The following is a 14,281-nucleotide window of genomic DNA, read 5'->3' on the forward strand; positions in this document are numbered from 1 at the left end:
AAAATTTCAATGAATACTAACAATAAATACATAATTACTTGTATTTATATGTATTACCATTAAATAATTTTGACGCCTTATTTTTCGGGGCTTAAAGTCATTGCTTCCGTGGCTTAATTGACGTAGACGTTTACTTAACACCATTGTCTGGCCGCCCAAGAGTTAATTTTGGATTTTTAGTAGTATTAAAATTGGATATTTGAATTTTTTGGTAGGATTTTAGCTAAGCTTCCAAATGATTAGGATTGAACTACTAATTTAATCAGCCAATTAAATAAATAATACAGTTTTCGTCTCAAACAATCCAGCGTTCTGGTTTGCTTCATGTCTTCTTGTTATGTTTCTTCCTTTATTCTAAAATAAAATAACAATAACATTGTTGATAAGCCGGTTTCTTTGCTTGGTTTATCGTATCCTTATTCTTCCGTTAACACTCGTACTATAAAGAACCTGTTGGTGTTGTATATGATGATAGAAAGACTAACCATGACTTGCATTTTTATCATCACGTTTGCTTTTTGGTTGATTTTTCATTTCGTAGTTGCTCAACCTCAGACAGGTTTGCAAAATTATCTTGTTCATGTAAATAAGCCTGATGTACAAGTTGTGGCTGATTTGAAAAGTTATTATAACTCTTTTTTACCGGTAGAGATTGTTGGTTCAGAGGAGCCATCGCGAATTATTCACTCATATCACCATGTGGTATCTGGCTTCGCTGCCAGATTGTCAGCTGAGGAGGTAAAAGAAATGGAAATGAAAGATGGTTTTGTGTACGCGAGGGTTGAGAAGATTTTAGCTTTGCATACAACGCATACTCCAAACTTTTTGGGGTTGTATCGGAATGTGGGGTTCTGGCAAGAGTCAAATTATGGTAAAGGTACGATTATTGGGGTTCTAGACACTGGGATTAATCCAGGTCATCCATCTTTTAGTGATAAAAACATGCCACCTCCACCGGAGAAATGGAAAGGGAAATGTGAATTCATAGGGAATGTAACGTGTAATAAGAAGCTTATTGGTGCGAGGAATTTTGTGAGGGGTTCAACTGATCCACCTTTTGAAGAAGGAGGCCATGGCACGCTTACATCAAGCGTAGCTGCTGGAAACTTTGTTGATGATGCAAATGTGTTTGGCAATGCTAATGGCACAGCAGCCGGCATGGCCCCTCTTGCTCACATTGCTATGTACAAGGTGTGTTCAGACTCTGGTTGTTCCGATGTTGACACATTGGCTGCAATTGATGCTGCAATAGACGATGGTGTTGACGTGCTTTCTCTCTCCATTGGTGGATATACTGCTCCGTTTTATGATGATGGTATGGCCATTGGCGCTTTTGCTGCAATCCAAAAGGGTATCTTCATGAGTGCTTCTGCTGGTAATGATGGTCCACTCAGTGCTACACTATCAAATGTGGCCCCTTGGATTCTCACAGTTGGCGCTAGCACCCATGATAGGAAGATAGTGGCAACCGTTGTGTTAGGAAATGGACAAGAATATGACGGTGAATCGATTTTTCACCCCACAGACTGTCATTCCTTATTTCCTTTGGTGTACCCTGGCTTGTTAAATCAAGAAGCTGCAGTATGTAAATCAGGATCACTGAATAACGCTAATGTCAAAGGCAAAATTGTCGTGTGTGACAAAGGCGGTGGTGTAACAAGACTTGAGAAAGGAAAATCAGTAAGGGATGCAGGTGGTGTTGCCATGGTTCTTGTCAATCTAGAGATTGACGGAGATGGCACGTTAGCTTATGTTGATGTCCTTCCTACGACAAATGTAGGTTATAGTGCAGGAGAAATGATTAAAGACTACGTAAACTCAACCTCCACGCCTTTGGCAGGAATCCTTTTCAAAGGAAGTAGCATAGGCTTTAAGAGTGCACCATCAGTATCGTCTTTTTCCTCTAGGGGTCCTAGCTTGGCAAGTCCAGGCATAGTCAAGCCAGACATTATCGGTCCTGGAGTGAACATCCTTGCAGCAACACACGTTTCAGCGGAGAACAAAATTGACACCTATTTGACATTTAACATAGTCTCGGGTACTTCAATCTCATGTCCTCACCTTAGTGGCATTGCAGCTCTACTTAAAAGTGCACACCCTGATTGGTCACCAGCTGCTATTAAATCCGCGATAATGACTACAGCTGATCAATTCAATCTTGAAGGTCAGCCCATCCTTGAACAGAGGAATCTACCAGCTGATATTTTTGCTACTGGTGCCGGACATGTAAATCCATCAAAAGCAAATGATCCGGGACTTATTTATGACATCCAACCGCATAACTACATCCAGTATCTATGCGGTCTTGGCTACACCGATAAACAAATTGGACTCATAGTGCAACAAACTATCAAATGCTCACTACAATCAACCATACTTGAGGCAGAATTAAACTATCCTTCTTTCTCTATTATACTAGGACAACAGTCACAAAATTATACAAGAACGGTTACAAATGTTGGTGATGCAAGCTCAACTTATGTCGTTAACATCATTCAAATTCGAGGAGTCCATATAGTTGTTGAGCCAACCACACTTGCCTTCACCAAGGTGAACCAACAAGCAACTTATTCAGTTTCCTTTACACAAATAGGTAGTAGCATCACTGGCCATTTTGTTCAAGGAACTATATCATGGATGTCTAACAAGTATGTTGTTAGAAGCCCAATCTCTGTTAAATTGGAATAAGGGGCTATCTTTTTGTAAAATTATAAACAAGTTTCAAAAAGTGGTTGTATGTTAGATTGGGCCTAATAGGCACGCTTAATCAGAACCAAGAATAGATTATAAACAAATTTCAAAAAGTGGTTGTATGTTAGATTGGGCCTAATAGGCACGCTTAATCAGAACCGAGGAATCCTCTCTAAGAGATGCAGGCTAGAGGCGCCATTTGGACCACTAGTTATTTCCCGCAACTTTGGGGCCTCTCAAGCATTAACCCCAGTAAATCAATGGTTTTTAATGCTACCAGCTCATGTAGAGCTGTGGCGTGCACCATTCTGCCAAGAGTAGAGAAGCCCAACGGCACCCGCATTATCAAGCCCATTTATCAAACATCCAAACCACTTTAATGCCCCACTTGGTTACAAGCCAACGTTACATGGCTCGGCAATAAGTTACAAGCAGTTAATCATATTTAAACCTTAAACTAATTTTATTTTTTCTCGATGTGGGATTAGAGTAAATCACATAGTCTTTTACTGCACATAAAGCCAAAGAAAAGAAGAAGAAAAATAAGAATACGCCAATATATCTATCAATTTATATTTAAAAAGATGTTTAATTCACAAAAAAAAATTAATAAACCTTCTTGATACTACTCTTTCCGTTTATTTTTACTTGTTAACTCGGCACCCTATTAAGAAAATAATTATTGATATAGGTATTTTACCACATTGTCCCTATTAATTGATGTTTAGTATTTGGTTTTGGAAAATTATTTGAAGAATAATATTTAAAGCTAAGGGTAAAATATGGAAGGAATAATTGTCTTTTCTTGATATGCCTAAACTAACAAGTAAAAATGAAAATTTATTTTAGAAATAAATTACAAGTAAAAGTGAACGTAGAGAGTATTAGGGCTAGGCATAAAATATCGAAAACTGAATTACCGAATCAAATCAAAAAAATTGGTAATTTTGGTATTCGGTTTGATATTTGGGTGTAAAATTATAAAATTATGATATTCGGATTTGGGTTTGGTATGAGACATTAGTACCACTTAGTATTCGGTATTTCCCGAATATCGAATTATTCTTAATGAAGGTCACATATCAACATGTCTATTACTCATTATTATAAGTGGAAAGAGATAGTTAAAGAATAAACATAAACAACTCAAATACATGTCTTTTAGTTTTATCAATTTGCTTTTCTTTATGTCTTCTTACTTGTTGATCTTCTATTATATGTGCCTCCACATAAAAAAAAACACAGAAATAATTGGAGAAATAGCATTAACTTTGTAATACAATCGGCTAAAACTTCAATATAGTATTATCGAATATTTTAATATTTAATCTACTTTTAACTATCAATTACAAAAGTATCGAACCAAGAATTTGAGAATCCCGAACGAATATAGATGCCCACCCCTAGGGAGTATTTCAAACAAATGATCTTTATATTAAAAAAAATAAAAATTTGTTCAAGTATGTTGATATATGCCCAATCTTTGTTAAATTGGAATAAGGGACCATCTCTAGGGAGTATTTCAAACAAATGATCTTTATATTAAAAAAAAAATAAAAATTGTTCAAGTATGTTGATATATGCCCAATCTTTGTTAAATTGGAATAAGGGACCATCTTATTTTATAATAGTAACAAATCAAACCAAATCACATCGAACCGTACACGCTAATAAAAATTGGGCCAAGAGAGATTGGGCTAGGACAACCCATTTTGACATCAACGGGCCAATAGAGGCTGTGTTATTGAGCTTCACTTTTAAATGGGCTAAGAAATTTTAGCCCAACCATATATACTTGAATAAAAGATAGGGCCAAATCCATTTTAACAGCTCTACTTTGATATGAATTTACGAAAAATTATGTAATTAAACATATTTCACTATCACATATACTATTATTATATATACTTCTAAAATATTATGTATCTTACTACTAATTAAGAGTTTCTTAGCATATCTTGAGGAATATACACTTAGATACATATATTATTGTTATAAGATACACAAAGATGGGGAGGGAGGCAAACAAGATTCGATATGTATCTAGACACATGCGAATCACACTAGATATATTTATCACATATATATGTAGTGTGATTCACATGTATCTCAAATCCTAGATACATAGGAGAGTGGCAAGCGAGATGGAAGTGAGGCGAGAAAGACGAACGATATTCGTCATGTATCTTAGATACATGTAAATCCACTTGGATACAATGTATTTAGAACAAATTACACCTATTTTTGACATCATGTATCCTAGATACATATATCTAGACGTAACTGAACGTATTTCGATGCATCAAAATCTGATAAGATACATAATATTGCAAATTAATATGTATCTAAGTAATTAGCTTATAAACTTTCCTCCCCTCGTGCAAAGCCTTTTTCTTAGCTCAATTATTTGTTATATTAAAACATCTAAACTTAAATAGCTTTTTACACCAGGATGAACCAAAAAAAAAAAAACAATTTAAACACGAATCAATTTTTTTTAAAAAAATATTGTTCATGACATGATTGAACAACCAAAACATCGGAATACATCTACGTAACATTATCTATATAAAAATAGTATATCAAATATAATCCTATCACTCGTTTGCACGGAATTACATCAAATTTTTCTATCTATATAAAAATAGTATATCACGTTAGATACAATCCTATCACTTGTTTGCACTGAATTACGTCAAAATTTATCTCATCACAACTCGCACCTACCTAAAAAACAAAAAAAAATTCAAAAATTGTGGACCCATAAAGATTGTGATGTTATTTTAAATTTTGTCTACTTTCAAACATACCAGGAAATTAGGAAAAAGTGACTGAATTTTCTTCTGATCTAAAAAAGTAAAACACAGTCCACAAGAACTATAACTATTTATCTGCCCTAAAATTTAAATACGCGTCTGCTACGCCATCCTCACATTAAATTTCACCATTAATGTCAAATACCTAAGCTATTATGTCACTGTAGTGATTTGGTTCACTTGTTTTTGACTTATTCAAAAACAAAAATGGGCGGCTACAGTGGCGATTCTTCAAAATCTTCAGCTGAATCTAGCTTTCGAGAACTTGATGATGTGTTCTTGCAGGTGAATTGACTTTCGCCTTTTTTGCTTTTTTGGGAATTTTTTGAAATTTGTGGTTAATTTTTTTTTTTTTTCAGACTCAAACAAGGATATGGCTTGGGGAAGTGTTGAAAATGAGATTGGATGGACCCTTACATATTTCTGATTTGCTTGCTGATGGAGATCTTTTGTAAGTTTTTTCCATTTTCCCCATTGTCTTTTCTTGGGTTTTACTGATGTTTTTATGGTAAAGGTAGAATTTTTCATTTTTTGTTGAAGTTTCTAAGTAGAGGTTTTCCAACTGTTTTGGTGTTTCAATGATGGTTTCAGTTGGTACTGGGTGCTGGTGGGAGGTGGTAGGTATCTGTGGAATTAGTCGAGGTGTATACTAGGAACAAGATTGCTTATAATGCTGTGACTAATTGTTCTAGTTCTTGCACCTTGACACTGTTACATTTTTTTTTTTCGTTTTTGGCTTATGTATCCAGTTTGTCGTGTTAATGTTGTGTTTGATAAGGAAAAAGCTTTATTGCAGTTAGTGGGATTAAACTAAGAACACGTTGATTATGGAGACTTTGTATTACTTTTGCGTCTACTTTGTTATATTTTCTTGTTTTGGAATCAAAACTGAATTATTTTTCAAGTTTTTATTTTTAGCTACCAATAGAAGATAAAAATCAATCTATTGATTCTCGAATATGGTGTTAAAATCATGTATGTACACTTGGAATTGTGTGATATTCTTGATGTTCTGTCAAGCCTATCCTAATAATTATTTTTCCTTACCTCAAAAGAACATATGGCACAAAGTAAGCCCTTTTAAGTCCCTAAAGTTCTCCTTGTTGTGTTGAAACATTCTATTGCTTCTTAAATCTCAACTACCAATATTAGGAAAACAACAAAGGGAACATTAACATTTATTTCTTCATTTTATCCAATGGGGAGGGCTCCGCTTCCATCATGTTGTGTGCTCCTGGAAATTGAGATTCTATGCGGTGTAGAGAAGTATTAATCCATGCATGCTTAATCTGTTAATCAACCCTTACACCTGTACTAGATCTTGCCCCGTGTTTGAAACCGGCCATTGTATTACTTCACCTAAGAATCAATGGTTCTTAGTGTATGGAAACTTAGGATCCCTCAAAGCTGCAATGATGCAGCAAAGATTCAGGACCCACTTCCAAAGTAATTGGATTGAATCCTTTATCTAATCTCCTCTATTTTTAGACCTATTTCACTCATATTTAAGACAAACTACAGGTGCTTAAAATAGGAATTCTCTAAATCTCCCATTTATCCTTTCACTAGCATAGAAATCCCAATTAAAACTAAAAAAACTACTAACAACTCCAGGTCTAATTTTAAGTGCACCAACAATGATTGAATCTTGATTCCAGTTTATTGGTATTGCCTTGTATAGATATCTTACTTTAATTGTGTTAATATTCTTCAAGTCTGCCAAATTAATAGAGATCGTATGTCTTTTGGAACAACTTCTGTCAAAGAGTTTTTTCGTCTACCTGCCGCTTTTAACAGCTTCAATGACAATCATGTCTCCACATACTTACATATATGGATTGTTGTGTTTGAAGACTTACTTAGGACATGACCAAACCATTTCAAACTACTTTCTCTTATTTTTTCCATTACTTGCACCTTTGTTGAATGTACGTTCTGATCTTTTCTAATCTGGAGTATAAGATCACTTTATACTCTGAAGATTGCATTTTACCAGAGGGATATGGCCTTGTATTTTAACATCTGGAAAAGATGACCTGTGTAGGTTTGAAGTTGCCAAAGATTTATGGAATATGCTATTGGCAAAGTGCGGAGAGCTAAGACATATGAAGTATGAACCACTTGGATCACGGAGATGCAGTGGAAGATATATGCCATATTCTAATGTTGACTCATTTTTGAAGGTAAGTTCTTCTGATTTGGTTCTGTTTCAATGGCAAAATAATGATACTACTATTTATGAGGGGGAGAAAACCCCTTAATGAGACTGATAAAAGGGGACAAACCTTATAATCCCTGGTTTTGGCAGATCTGCAAAATACTGGGATTAAATGGTATTGATCTCTTCTCCCCATCAGATGTCGTTGAGAAAAAGAACATTCGGAAAGTTTGCATTTGCTTAAGGGCACTCTCAAATAAGGCCCGTTCCAAACAATTGAAGGTAAAAATCTTCTTGCAGACATTTTTCATTTCCTTTTTTTATCCAGTTACACAGTTCACTTACTTCTGGATAGCTTCTGCTTCTTTGGCTGGTTATTATGTTCTCTGGGTTGCGGTAGAACTCTTGTACTTGCTTTACTTCTGCTATAAACCTTTTTATATGCCTTAGGTTCCTGACTTCGACTTGGTGACCTCTACGGTAGTCATGCCAAAAAATATGGTGGGTGGCATTCGAAGAAGCTTGGAGACATCACAGGGCAGCCTTTCAAGTTCTTCTGGTTATTACTCATATAAAGAAACAAGATCAAAACTTACGGAGGTATGTTAAATGCACCATTAGTTGGAAATATTACACTATTTTCTTTCTCCTTATAATAAAAATGTTTACACTCTTATCTGAGAGATGCTAATATATCCTTATGAATGCTATAGAGAAATAAAATCACAGAGTCTGAAGCAAACTATGATTCTTCATCTGAAGAGTCTGATGAGGCTGAGAGCAAATTTGTGGGAGAAGAGTCTTGTTGCTCATCTATGAATCAGCTTGAAGATGGTAATGCCACAGATTCAGATGCAGACAATTCTATTGGTGAATATTCAGCTGTTAGCAAGAATGGAAGAGAGAAAAACAGAACTTCTCTAGGAAATGGAGGGAAATATATTAGTCCCAATGATAAGATACACTTTGATTATAGTAACCTTAATGCGGAAAATGATGAGTCAATTGTTGGAGATTCTATGTATGATAACGAAATGGAAGGTAGTTGTATTTCCAACTACTTATCATTCTCAGATTCAATTATTGGTGGAACTGATGGTAGTACGCCTGTTTTGCGGGAAGGTGAAGATAATATTTTGAACTTATTTATGGCAATTGATTCTCATAGACCAAATTCCGGTAAAGGGACTTTCCAGAATGGACATCAGCATAAATATTCTGATAATGAAGACGCCGAAGTTTCATCAACCACTAGCATGAGCTCTGTACTAGGTCGGGTGCATGCTTTGGATTTTGATGACCAATTTGATGCAGACGAATGTTTAACAGAAGAAACGTCTGGTTCCTTGCTGGAAAATGAGGCTGATCGGCAGCATAAGGATTTATCTGCAAGTCATGAAGCATGGAGTGTTGCAACTACTGAACTTGTTTTTCATGATACCAAGGAACCTTCTGTGGTAAAGCCTAAAATTTCTGCCAGTCTCAGTGAGCTCACATATCCCGGTTCAGATGAACTGCTATCTGCTTCCGCACAGCCTCTTACAGATAAATTTGTTTCATTGCATAGAAATAACTCAAATTACTTTGATCCAGATGTAGATATCAAGGTTGGAAGAAGTAAAGATATGGTTTGTCTTGATACTGCTGCATGGAAAAATAATCTTAAGAATGTGTCTTTAGTTGACAGAAGTGAAGGATGTGATGGTGATTCACAGTATCTCAAATTTGTTTCTGAGGTTGTCAGTAGTACATGTGAACCATCCATGACTTTGGATGGTGTTGACATGGATCGGAATTCCATTATTTCTGCAAATTGTTGTGAACATATCGAAAAAGGGCACCCCTGTTCCTGCTCTGTCTACAGTTCAGGTGATGCAAATGAAGTATGTGAACCAACACTTTCAGGAGATGATGTAAGTATTCTTCAGCATGAATCTTCTTGAACTCCGACTCATTTTCCATTAGTAATTTCAAGAATTCACCTGTCAATCACATTGGCATTTTTTCGTTTCTTATTGTTAAATAGGGTGACAGAAAGCATAAAGTTTCACATGCTTTGGAGCAAAATGCTTCAAAGGGAAGTCAAGAAACAGATGCTGGTGAATTAAAAGACAAACGTCGACAGAGGCCATTGCTAAAAACAGTTGCTAGAGGCACTGCACTTGTTGGTGTTTTGTATCTGTTACTGCATTTCAGGTTTGTATTTCACACACTTTTGTTAGCAATTTATTGCTCGATCTTCTCTATTTGGTCACACCATAATTCTTGTGCCATTTACATATAACAGTCGTAGGAGAAACAAACAGGAGGAAGGCAGTGAAGCCGACAGTAAACGAACACAAAGTAAGAAGTTTCGTGGCAGAGATTTTTCGTATGGGCATGGACATGGACAAAATGGACGTAGACTCGATAGTGTATACCCTTCTGAAAAACTCAAGTTCAAGAATTAGATTCTGCATCTGAGAGACTTGTAAGAAGCAGGGCTGATTTTTCATATGTTAAGCCCATTTCATTGTATTTTTTACTGTAGAATAAACATGAGGTTTAGTTCATAAGTTCAAAGAAAAAAAAAGCTAAGCTACTTCCATAATAGATTAGAAAAACAAATAGCTACTTCCATTAGTTACATGTAATTTTGATGGAATTAACAGCTTCAATTAATGAGTACTCATTCGTTAACTACTTATTTCCTCCATACAACAGGTACATTACTATTTATTTAATTCTTCTTTCTTTTATGACCTTATCAATGTAGGAGTAAGGTTTGCATTCACTCTATCCTCCCCAGACTTTACTCCACTTGTGGGATTACACTGAGTATATTGTTGTTGTTGTAACACTGAGTTGAGCTGATAATATGAATTTAATCAACCAATGAAATAATTAATACATAATCTATGCATGGCTAACTATGAATACAACAATTAGAAAATCTTGTTGGACTATATTGGAGTTGAGAAATATCCAATATTATATTTTTCTTACATAAACAAACACCAGAATTATCGCCTTTGGCGACGATATCAATTATAGTTTCCAAATAATCCAATATTGTTGTAATTTATTTCTTATGATGTTTCTCCCTTAATAAATACTTTAGTAAATAAATACAACAATTTTGTTCCTAAGCCGGCTCACTTAGAAATTACCTATGTTTTTGTTTTCCTATATTAGTTTATAACATTATTTTTTCCTCTGTTCATTGTGTATACTATATATAATATGTTCCTTAAATTAAACTTAGATCATCCATAGCCAAAGATCAACCATGACTTACATTTTTATTTTCTCTATTGCTTTCTTGTTGAGTTTGCATTTGACAGTTGCGCAACGTTCAACTGCATTGCAAACTTACCTTGTTCATGTAAATAAGCCAGATGCCCGAACTCTTGCTAACTCGGTTGATCTAGAAAGCTACTACAACTCCTTTTTACCGGAAGTGTTGGCTGGTACAGAGGGGCCATCGCGCATTATTCACTCCTATCACCATGTGGCTATTGGCTTTGCGGCCAGATTGTCAGCTGAGGAGGTAAAAGAAATGGAGAAGAAAGATGGTTTTGTGTCCGCGAGGGTTGAGAAGATTTTAGCTTTGCATACAACGCATACTCCAAACTTCTTGGGGTTGTATCGGAATATGGGGTTCTGGCAAGAATCAAATTATGGTAAGGGTGTGATTATTGGGGTTCTAGACACTGGGATTACTCCGAGTCATCCATCTTTTAGTGATGAGAACATGCCATCTCCACCGGCAAAGTGGAAAGGGAAATGTGAGTTCACAGGAAATGTGACGTGTAACAAGAAGATCATTGGCGCGAGGAATTTGGTGAGTGGTTCAAGTGATCCACCTTTTGATGATGAAGGTCATGGCACGCATACTTCAAGTACGGCAGCTGGTAACTTTGTCGATGATGCAAGTTTGTTTGGCAATGCCAATGGCACAGCAGCCGGTATGGCCCCTCTTGCTCACATTGCTATGTACAAGGTGTGTACAGAAGGTTGTTCAGATGTTGATATATTGGCTGCATTAGATGCTGCAATAGACGATGGTGTTGACGTGCTATCTCTCTCCATCGGAGGATTTTCTGATCCGTTTTATGAAGATAGTATTGCCACTGGGGCATTTGCTGCAATGCAAAAGGGTATCTTTGTGAGCGCTTCTGCTGGTAATGAAGGCCCGTTGAATTCTACATTATCTAATGAGGCCCCTTGGATTCTCACAGTTGGCGCTAGCACCCATGATAGGAAGATAGTGGCAACAGCTGTGCTAGGGAACGGACAAGAATATGATGGTGAATCGGCTTTTCAGCCCACGAGTTTTCCTCATACTTTATTGCCCTTGGTATACCCTGGCCTGTCCGATCAAGAAGCTGCACTCTGTTCATCAGGATCCCTTAATAACACCGATGTCAAAGGCAAGGTTGTCGTGTGTGACAGAGGTGGCGGTGTAGCAAGACTTGAGAAAAGCCAGACAGTAAAGGATGCCGGTGGTGCTGCCATGATTCTTGCCAACCTAGAGATTGATGGAGATGGCACATTTGCTGATGCTCATGTTCTTCCTGCGACACACGTGGGTTATACTGCTGGAGAAAGTATTAAAGCATACATAAACTCAACCTCCACGCCCTCGGCTGGAATCCTTTTCAAAGGCACAAGCATTGGCTTTAAGAGTTCACCATCTGTATCATCTTTTTCCTCCAGGGGTCCTAACTTGGCAAGTCCAGGCATAGTCAAACCGGACATTATCGGTCCTGGAGTGAACGTCCTTGCAGCATGGCCCGTCTCGGTAGAGAACAAAACTGGCACTGATTTGACATTTAACATCATCTCAGGAACCTCAATGTCCTGTCCTCACCTTAGTGGCATTGCAGCTCTGCTTAAAAGTGCACACCCTGATTGGTCACCAGCTACTATTAAATCCGCGATAATGACTACAGCTGATCAATTCAACCTCGAAGGTCAACCCATCCTTGATCAAAGGGATCTACCTGCTGATATTTTTGCCACTGGTGCCGGCCATGTAAATCCATCAAAAGCAAGTGATCCCGGACTTATTTATGACATCAAAGTTGAGAACTACATCCAATATCTATGTGGTCTAGGCTACAAGGATAAAGATATTGAACTCCTTGTGCAACAAACTATCAAGTGTTCACTACAATCAAGTATATCTGAGGCAGAACTGAATTATCCTTCTTTCTCCATTATACTTGGACCACAGACTCAGAATTATACAAGAACGGTTACAAACGTTGGTGATGCAAGCTCAACTTACACCGTTAACATCACTCAAATTCAAGGAGTCGATGTAGTTGTTGAGCCCGCCACCCTTGTCTTCGCCCAGGTAAACCAACAGGCAACTTATTCAGTATCATTTACCCAAACGGGATTAATCACCGATCGCTTTGTTCAAGGAGCTTTATCATGGATCTCTAACAAGTATGTTGTAAGAATTCCAATATCTGTTAAATTGGAATAATTGACAATCTTTTATGTTTGCTCTGTAATAATAGTAGGTTGCAGCTATTCTGAATAGCTGAAAACTACAAAATTGTTGTAATTTAGTGAGATTTTACTATATTTGATATGAAATCCTTTGCATTTCTTCATAGACTTTATTTTGGGTTGGTCTACCAATCCACCATTTGATGAGTCAGGCCATGACACACATATTTTAAGCACTACTGTTGGAAACTTTGTTCATGATGCTAATGTGTTGGGTAATGCCATTGACACATTAGTCAGCATGTCTCTTCATGCCCATATTGCCATGTACAAGGTGTGTACATAACTGTTTGGTGGTGCAAACGATGTCATATTGGCAACAACTGATGACGGTGTAAACATTATGTCAATCTCCCTTGGGTTCTTTCTCTAAAAATAATGATGATTGTATCGTCATTTTTATCGTTGCAATACGAAAGGGTATTATTGTAATCACCTATGCTTGCACCATCTATATGTTGGAATTAATGCATCCACATTAATGTTTAGTCTTCCAAAATTGTTTATTAGTTTTTCAAGAAGTCTTTTAGAATTTTGTAATACATGTATCTAATAAATTGTGATACATGTATCTAGGTATTTGTGCAAGACCTTTGATTTACATTATTAGTAGTATAAATAGAGATGTAGTTGATGATTGTAATCATCTCAAGTGGCCTTAAGTAGCCTATATAAAACTTGAGCATTCTCTAAAATAGTATTCTCCTTCTATATTTCCTACAAATTGGTATCAGAGCAAGTTTTCGCTCTTAATATGGGGTTAGGTGAAGAAAAATTATGGCATCCAAAACAAATGAAGGTGTTGATTCTTCAGTTGTTCTTATTCCATTTTTTATGGAAATGATTTTGAATACTGGAAGATAAGAATGAGAACACATCTAAAAGCTGAAGGTTTGTGAATTATTGTTGTAAATGGCTATGAAGAGCCAGAAAACGATGGTGAACTTTTAGTAGCAGAGATGAAAAATCTTGAGGCTAAGTATCGTCAAGACGCAAAAGCCTTGAGCAAAATCCAAATGGGAGTCTCAAGAGCATATTTTGCAAGAATTGCTACTTGTGAGACTGCAAAAGAAGCTTGGGAGACTCTAGAAACAGAGGTGTATGGTGACGAAAA

At 36.5% G+C, this 14,281-nt stretch overlaps 3 protein-coding genes across 3 annotated transcripts; all 3 read left to right on the forward strand.

Moving 5' to 3' along the window:
- The first annotated feature begins 486 nt into the window (after positions 1-486).
- LOC125826718 (subtilisin-like protease) lies at positions 487-2,688 on the forward strand. Its single transcript, XM_049506064.1, has one exon. It carries the CDS (start codon positions 487-489, stop codon positions 2,686-2,688), a length of 2,202 nt encoding a protein of 733 aa, XP_049362021.1.
- A 2,859-nt stretch (positions 2,689-5,547) lies between these two features.
- On the forward strand, positions 5,548-10,347 carry LOC125826871 (uncharacterized). The gene is made up of 8 exons (XM_049506212.1): positions 5,548-5,792; positions 5,867-5,958; positions 7,552-7,690; positions 7,816-7,947; positions 8,116-8,265; positions 8,379-9,578; positions 9,692-9,861; positions 9,953-10,347. Exons 1-8 carry the CDS (start codon positions 5,715-5,717, stop codon positions 10,113-10,115), a joined length of 2,124 nt encoding a protein of 707 aa, XP_049362169.1. The 5' UTR covers positions 5,548-5,714; the 3' UTR covers positions 10,116-10,347.
- Positions 10,348-10,933: 586 nt separating this feature from the next.
- LOC125826719 (subtilisin-like protease) lies at positions 10,934-13,141 on the forward strand. The gene has a single exon (XM_049506065.1). The coding sequence runs from the start codon at positions 10,934-10,936 to the stop codon at positions 13,139-13,141; it is 2,208 nt and encodes a 735-aa protein (XP_049362022.1).
- The last annotated feature ends 1,140 nt before the right edge of the window (positions 13,142-14,281 follow it).

This window comes from Solanum verrucosum, unplaced genomic scaffold (genome assembly GCF_900185275.1).
Source record: "Solanum verrucosum unplaced genomic scaffold, falcon-dt-bn FXZP01000060.1, whole genome shotgun sequence".
Taxonomy (NCBI): domain Eukaryota; kingdom Viridiplantae; phylum Streptophyta; class Magnoliopsida; order Solanales; family Solanaceae; genus Solanum; species Solanum verrucosum.